Genomic DNA, 8,618 nt, shown 5'->3' on the forward strand with positions numbered 1-8,618 from the left:
CACATGCGTCAACAGGCCCAACCAAAGAGCAACACCGACTTATGACAGGCCTTGGGCCCTCTCCCCCCCCCCCAAAAAAAAAGACTAGCCTGTTAGGAGGGGACACCATCACCCTTATAAGTCGTGTTATGTCTTCTCCCAAAACCGATGTGGGACTAAACCCAACAATCTCCTACTCACACATCGGTCACCCATGGGCCCGCTAACACCCGCGTTCCAGCCCACCTACCATGACCGACCACCCGTGAGTCCACCGAGATTTATTCTTGGCACCTGGGCTCTGATACCACTATTTACGCAATCTCGGGTCCGCTAACACGAGCGTTTCCGACCCACATGCGTCAACAGGCCCAACCGAAGAGCAACACCGACTTATGACATGCCTTGGGCCCTCTGCCCCCAAAATACTAGCCTGTTAGGAGGGGACACCCTCACCCTTATAAGTCGTGTTATGTCTCCTCCCACAACCGATGTGGGACTAAACCAAACATTGGCTTCATTGACCCAAATACCACTTTTGAACAAGCGGTAGTACAATTTCGAGAAGAGACACAGGAGAACTTGTTTCGGTTTTTCAAGATACTAAGTCACAATGAAAAAATACTATTTCCTTACAACTTCAAGTAAGTGTTACTGTTGTATTGTACTATAAATTCTATTTTGCTTGCCTGATCGATGTTAAGTTTACGTATAGTTCTTTATGAGTTGCATGCATGCCCGTTTATACAACGCACATTCCACTTTATCCTGCTCGTCATTTCGATTGACGAGGGAATGTTCAAGTACTCGACTCACTAAGAAAAGACGAAGGCGAGTACAAGTCCCTGAAGTTGATGTTGGACCGGTAATTTCATTCATTATTGCACTATGTAGGCCTCTTTAGTTTATTAACTGATATCAATTAATCAATGACTCCTTTTATTATTATTTTTGGTCGGGCAGGGTTTGGAGCCGGTTCATCAAGACCGTTCGCGGTGAATGGAAACGAGAGTTGCGATGGACACCGTCCAAGGTAATTAAGTAGTACTAGCTACGTCCGCGCATCTCTTTAGTTCTAATTTCAATACCATTATAATGCTTGATTATTACCTGACTGAATTATATTCTCGTAAAGTTTTGCATGCGGCAGCAACCGGGGAATAATCTATGTGCATACTATGTTTGCGAGAACATTCGCTCCTTTACAACCGTAGTGCCGAGTAAACCAGGAACTCTTGCCGTACGTAAACATTATTCACAAGTTTATATTCATGGCCTAATATATATATATATATATATATATATATATATATATATATATATATATATATATATATATATACACGCACATATAAAATATTCATGTTGGTCTCCTTCTTTAAAGATGATGGAGAAGCGGGAGGAACTTCTCCAAACGGAATGCATACGAGCACTTCAAGAGGAATTTGCCGGTTTTTTGCTGGATGAGGTCATAGATCCCAAAGGAGAATACAACTTCACCAATTAATGCATGCATGTAAATGATCCGCAAGTTGTAAGAGAAATTATATATATATATATATATATATATATATGCATGTGTGTATGCATATATATATATATAGTCCTACGAGAAATTCTATGATATATGTACTAAATTCTATGAAATGTTTAAAATGAAAAAATAATTAAGTGAAAAACAGAAAATGAAAAGCAAAAATAAACAATAAACCCCAAATCCCCAAAACACTAAATCACAGAATCCTTTAGTTACCAACCGGGACTAAAGGTCCCTTCCCCCTCGCACATTGTGACAACCACGTGGAAGGGATTTAGTCCCAATTCGTGGCAAACTGGGACTAAAGGGGAGGGGGCTTTAGTCTCAAGTTAATAGTCCCGGTTGGTGAACCGGTACTATAGACCCTTACTAACCGGGACTATAGCCCGTTTTCTACTAGTGTGGGCTGATAACTAGTACGTATAGAGTTTTTTTGATAAATTCTTTTGAATTAGCAGGATAGCTTTTTCTTTCCTTGGTTGTTGTGCCCTCTTTGTTATTCACATACAATAATGATTCGTATCTAGAATAAAAATGATATTTTTTAAGGTGAATTAGTGTTAAAGGATGCTTTTTTCATTTTTTATTCTTCTTTTTTAAATGATAGGTTAGTGCACACAATATGGTTATCTCTATTGATCTGAAATGGTAAGTCGATTATTAGTGAGAAATTTCATACAATCTTAATGGTAACCTATGTGGGTTTGAGTGGTAACTCAACGACGAAGGATGAAAAAACAAATGTATGATGTGTAGGCTAGGAAAATGGCTCTATTCTACCAACTTTTCGCCGTTTAAAAGGCAGCTTAAACAAATCTTGATGGCAACCTCTGTGGATTTGAATGGTAACTCAATCATGAGTGGGGAATTCAACACATATAGGATTTGTAGGCTAGCAAAAGGGCTATCTTTTTCCCAACTTTTGGTTTGTTTTTATCTCATGGATTTGCCTTGTTTTTTTGGTATGAAATGAAAATGTTGCATGTGCATGGAGTTCCAATCACTTACCTCCTGTATTTTCTGCATGATTCTGGGGAAAATCAGAAGAACTGGGCAATTGACGCCGAAGTATGTGCTAATCCTAGTATTGATGATGTGGTAAACCCGACCCTCTCTCAAATCCTTGTGATTGGGCGATTAGTAGTCCTCGGGCATGGTGGTTGATGTGTTTGGGGGGTCAGATCGGGGGTGCAGCTCGTTGGCGATGGAGGCGCGTCACGGAGGGAGGTGGAGAACAAATCAAAGGAGGAGCCTATTTCTTGCAACGGAGGTGAGGAAATAGGGTTTGGATCGTAAGTCACGTGCGGGATAAGGTTGGTCTTGGGCCTCACGCGGGTGGATCTTGGGGCTCACGCGCTCGCATGGATGGCCCTCGCGGAGCGGGGTGTCTGGTGTTTGCGAATCGCGGAAGGGAGTATCGTGCGGATCTGTTCCTTATAGTCCGACTGGTTGATAGTTAACACAGTCCATTATTAATATAGCATCAATTAAGACTTAACAAAGTATCAGTCGGCTGAAACTTAAAGGTCTAAAAAAAATACAATCGAATAATAACGAGCTCGAGGATTAGTGAACAACACAGGACCACACGATTTTCCCGTGTGACAGGAGTCTAGTTTCCCCGCGTGCTTGAATAACAAATTTCAATCCGAGCAAGCTAGGCGTCAGCAGTTTAACAGCAAAGGATTGCAGCACGTCCAATCTGTAAGCACTGAACGGTACTCGCACTAATATAATACTCCTCCTACCACACCTTTTCCTGAACCAGATGCGAATACGGTTCAGATAAGCCACGGCCGTTATTAGAGCGTCCACGTCGCCACGCGGCACAACCCCACTGGGCGAAAGTGAAGTGCAAAGCTGCATAAGTACGAAGCACGTATTACTACCAGAAATAGCTGGAGAAAGCCAAATCCAGCCGGTGTAAGCGAGCACACCGCCGCCGTCATTTTCATGAGAAATGGAGTAGTATCATTCTTTTACTATTTCGCTCTAGTTGATCCTGTCCCGCGCTTCACAAGATTGGCTCGCTTGTCTACGTCGTCTCGAGATCCAGGGCGGACTAATTCAACACTCAACAGCGCATGTCGGCTTTTCTTTTGACAAAAAATATACTGCAGTATTTCATCTACTTACAGGCGTCAGTAGAGAGACACCAACACACGTCGCCGGCGTGGATCCCACGTGCTGGATACAAGCATCTACCTACAGTTCAGAAGGTAAATCGGCCCATTACGGCAGAGATTACAGTACGCAGATTAGAGAAAACCTACATACACTGGCACTGCTTCTCTGTTACTACCACTGTTCCGCGCGCGGCTGTTGGTCTGCGCCAGGAGGAAACCGCGGATGGCTTTTCGCGCGTACTCACATCGAGATGTCTGACGTTAACCCACCGCCCCCACTTAACTGCGTGTTGGCTCCGCTTCTTAGACACGATAACAGAGGGGAGATGGTGAGGCCACCACCCCGCCCCTCCCCTCCGTTATATATACGCTCAGCTCCCAGTTAGACATCAGCCACCACCTCTTCACTCCTCTTCTTCTTCTCTCAACTTCCTGCCTGCCTGCCTGACTGACTGCTTGCTCTCCCAGCTCAGTCTTGACAACACTCGATCGCGGCTCAGTTCTGTCCCCTCCATCGACCCCCCAGTTTCAAACCCAGGCCAAACACGCGCGCAGCATTCGTTGACTGACGAGATGGTGAACAAGGTCGCCGACGAGCCGCAGCTGCTGTCCAAGAAGGCCGGATGCAACACCCACGGCCAGGACTCGTCCTATTTCCTGGGGTGGGAGGAGTATGAGAAGAACCCCTTCCACCCCACCACCAACCCCACCGGCATCATCCAGATGGGCCTCGCCGAGAACCAGGTACGCAAAGTCTGCATACGCAGCTCGCTTGCCGCTTGCCGCTGTCCGTCTCTGACAAACTCGGCTCGTCGTGCAGCTCTCGTTCGACCTGGTGGAGGAGTGGCTGGAGAAGAACCCCGACGCGCTCGGGCTCCGCCGGGGACCCGCGTCCGTCTTCCGGGAGCTCGCGCTCTTCCAGGACTACCACGGCCTCCCGGCCTTCAAAAATGTAATTCCTCCGGCCACTTGGCACACTCCCCAGCAGCCATTCCAAATGCGGTCAAAGACTGACGCGCGTTGCTTTGCACAGGCATTGGCGAGGTTCATGTCAGAGCAGAGAGACCACAAGGTGGCGTTCGACCCCAGCAACATCGTGCTCACCGCCGGCGCGACCTCGGCCAACGAGGCGCTCATGTTCTGCCTCGCCGACCAGGGCGACGCCTTCCTCATCCCCACCCCGTACTACCCAGGGTAGGAATGCTATGCGCCCTGCCGTCTCTCGACATTTCTCTCCGCGCGCCACGTTACGCGCGCGGCCAGCGGCAGCAGCACCTGCCCATGTGCGACGTGCATGTTGCTACCCTTTTAACAGTAGCAAGTATTACTACACATGGCTAACCTTGCTTACGCATGCAGGTTCGACCGTGACCTCAAGTGGCGCACCGGGGCCGAGATCGTGCCGGTGCACTGCACGAGCGCCAACGGCTTCCGGGTGACGCGCGCCGCCCTGGACGACGCGTACCGCCGCGCCCAGAAGCGCCGCCTGCGCGTCAAGGGCGTGCTCATCACCAACCCCTCCAACCCGCTCGGCACCGCCGTCCCGCGCGCCGACCTCGAGATGATCGTCGACTTCGTCGCCGCCAAGGGCGTCCACCTCGTCAGCGACGAGATATACTCCGGCACGGCATTCTCCGAGCCGGGCTTCGTCAGCGTCCTCGAGGTCCTGGCAGCGCGCGCCCCGCTCGCCGCCGACTACGCGCTGGACGACCGCGTCCACGTCGTGTACAGCCTCTCCAAGGACCTCGGCCTCCCCGGCTTCCGCGTCGGCGCCATCTACTCCTCCAACCCCGACGTCGTCTCGGCGGCGACCAAGATGTCCAGCTTCGGGCTCGTCTCCTCCCAGACGCAGTACCTCCTCGCCGCCCTCCTCGGCGACAAGGACTTCACCCGCAGGTACCTCGCCGAGAACAAGAGGCGGATCAAGGAGCGGCACGACCAGCTCGTGGACGGCCTCAAGGACATCGGCATTGCGTGCCTGGAGAGCAACGCGGGGCTCTTCTGCTGGGTGAACATGAGCCACCTGATGCACGCCCGGTCGTTCGAGGGCGAGATGACGCTGTGGAAGAAGGTGGTGTTCGACATCGGGCTCAACATCTCGCCGGGGTCGTCGTGCCACTGCAGCGAGCCCGGGTGGTTCCGCGTCTGCTTCGCAAACATGTCCGCCAAGACGCTCGACGTCGCCATGCAGCGCCTCGGGGAGTTCGTCCAGAGCAGCAGCAAGGCCGCGCCCGCCGCGCTGCGCCGCGCCGCCGGCCCCGCCAGGAGCATGAGCTGCCCGCTCGCCATGAACATGAAGTGGGCGCTCCGGCTCACCCCGGGCTGCGCCGACAGGAAGGCCGAGCGGTAGGCACACCGCTGACACACCACAACCGCATAGCTACCGCTGCATTACGACGGACGGAGCACGTGCACCGTAGATCCAGCTTATTACAGCCATGGCCATGCATCCATGATCAGTACATAGCGCTGCTACGCTAGCTAGCTAGTAGCCGATCGATTAATTCCTTTAGTTTTGCTGTATACCACCATTTTTTCCTCGGAGCATGCCCGAGGAGTGCTGTTGTATCTACATTCCGCGGTAGTAAGTATAGGAGGTAGCCATCCATCGATCGATCGATCCCTCGGTATCGGATCGTGTATTTTTGACTGGAGTATTCTTCGGAGTTCCCCAGTTGTTCGTTGTATTATTGTTGCCGGTTACCACTATATATATGGTCAATAAAATACAACACTACTTTATCTTAATCTTTGATCTCTCGCTCCCTCCTCCCATGGTCGCCGCTTGTATGCATACGGATACCACATCGGTCGCTGTCGTGTGAAGTCAAACCGGATGGAACCACTTGGAGATCGGCGTTGCTAAACCGGTCCACGCCCGATCTCGAGCTAATAATGATGCTATGTTGTCTTTAATTACGGACGGCGCGCGGCGTCGTCGCCCACATGCCACCACGAGCTAGCGGTAGCGGCTGTGACCACCTTTGCTTTGTTTTGCTTAAACAAACGGGGCGTTGGTGGACATTCGGACGCGCGCGCCACGCAGCAGTTTGCGGTTGAATGGTCTGAGTGGTCCGCGCGCAAACCAAATGAAACTGCTGGGCCACAGTCCACAGATAGCGTATGGGTTTTGCCGGGAGCATGTTTCTTCTTCTTCTTCTTCTTCTTCTTCTTCTTCTTCTTCTTCTTCTTCAGAAACAAGAAATAAATCAGTAGAATTTCACTAAAAGAGTAAGAAAAAAAATCAGTGGCTTGGAAGGAGTGAATTTTTTTTCTTATTCTTTTAGTGAAATTGTGTGTGTTCCCCATACACGCGGTTCATCTGCTCTTATAACTTTACCTGCCTCGTGCGGATAGCTAGCTAGCTCCTCCCTCGCGCCGCGGGACACTCCAGCCGCGGCGGCCACCCACCAGCCTTAATGGCCCGTCGGTCACCGGCTAGATCCATCAGTCCCGCGTCGGGTCTTCGCTCCAGCTGCACGCGCGGGCTTCGGCCTGTCGGCCCGTTTTGGGAGCCCTTGCCGCGGCCATCTCCAGATCCGGCATCCTCGCAGCGAATCCTGCTTGGGGGGGGGGGGGGGGTGCTCCGGCTCGGGGGCGTCGGGGCCGATGCTGCTGTCCGCCGGTCCGTCCGAGACTACAGGGCTGACACCAGATAGCCCCGCGGTCCCGGCGCAGACACCGCGCTCCCCGAGGCGCGCGTCAACGTCGGACGCTCCGTCCATCAAACCGGGGGATCCAGCATTGCCACTGCCGCCTCGTCTGAAATCAATCGTCGTCGTCCCATCCCCATCCCCGGAGTCTCGGCTTGCCATTTCGGGGATGGACAGAGGCTGGACCGAGGTGAGTCACCCGAAACAACGCCACGCTGATGCTGCCCCCCCCGGTCTCTCACCTGCACCCGGGAGCGCACCGGCCGCCCCACGACGGAGGTTTAAATGCAGACAAGCGGCGCGCGTCCTTTTTAATCCATTTCCGTGGCCGCTGCTTTCGCCGCTTGAACAAACGCCGCCGTCTTGCCGACTATAGAGATCCAGTGCACTGCATCATCTGCCGACGGTCTGGGCACATAGGCAGGCTCTGCCCGTAGAATTCTCTAGCTAGCGATAGGTTTGGCTCTGCTAGAAGCAGGTTGGGGCCGGCACCACCTAAGCAGCCGTTGCACGCCCGTATTTGCTTCCCTCCGCCACCTTGTGAAGCACGTTTCTTCTTCTTCTTCTTTTCTTCTTCTTGTTGAGAGACAAGAAATAAATTAATAGAATTTCACTAATGGAACAAGAAAAAAATCACTGTCTCGACAGGAGTGGTGCCTCGATGACGAAAAATGATGCCGGTTGGAGGAGGTGGCATGGGGGTGGAAATGTATTCCTCCCGGAAAAAGGTTATTGGGAATGTGGAATGCCGAGATCAGATGCCTTATGAGCCGTTGAGACTACTTAGTCCTGATCGTAGGTTTTCCAGCTTTCAACACCATATTCGTCTTATGCAGCAAAATCCATACCCTACTCTCCCCCCTTTCCCCCACGACGCACACATGGACGTGATCGTCGTTCATCTCCATACGTCAGAAGCTCGTTCCCTGCCCCACGCATGAGCCCATATCATAGACAAGGCACCGAACGGGATCACCTGGCGGATCCAACATTTGTCGGCTAGAGTCGTCGGCATGGTCAGGTGGCATCGACCTACATGGGCGGCAAAGAAAACCGAGAGTCTGAGAAACTTCTAGAAGGTGATAAAGGTCACCTTCTGTGTGATGAAACTGACATGGAACACGTGTGAGGGAGTGCGGGACTAAGGGGTCCTCGAGACACCACTCTATCTCTATGGGCCGGATAGGTGGGTTGCCTTGTGACTATTACTGAAGGGCCGAACTGTTGAGCAAGTAGGCAATTTCTCGAATAGATTAATCCATGAAATAATCACTAACATGGCATTGACTAGATTCATGACGTATTGATTGCGGAGCAGACTAG

The 8,618-nt window shown here is 51.4% G+C and overlaps 1 protein-coding gene across 1 annotated transcript; it reads left to right on the forward strand.

Moving 5' to 3' along the window:
• The first annotated feature begins 4,039 nt into the window (after positions 1-4,039).
• Positions 4,040-6,390, forward strand: LOC123451083 (1-aminocyclopropane-1-carboxylate synthase 1-like). The gene is made up of 4 exons (XM_045128095.1): positions 4,040-4,386; positions 4,463-4,594; positions 4,676-4,836; positions 5,002-6,390. The coding sequence occupies exons 1-4, from the start codon at positions 4,216-4,218 to the stop codon at positions 5,990-5,992; spliced, it is 1,455 nt and encodes a 484-aa protein (XP_044984030.1). The 5' UTR covers positions 4,040-4,215; the 3' UTR covers positions 5,993-6,390.
• Positions 6,391-8,618: the final 2,228 nt, after the last annotated feature.

This window comes from Hordeum vulgare, chromosome 4H (genome assembly GCF_904849725.1).
Source record: "Hordeum vulgare subsp. vulgare chromosome 4H, MorexV3_pseudomolecules_assembly, whole genome shotgun sequence".
Classification (NCBI taxonomy): Eukaryota; Viridiplantae; Streptophyta; class Magnoliopsida; order Poales; family Poaceae; genus Hordeum; species Hordeum vulgare.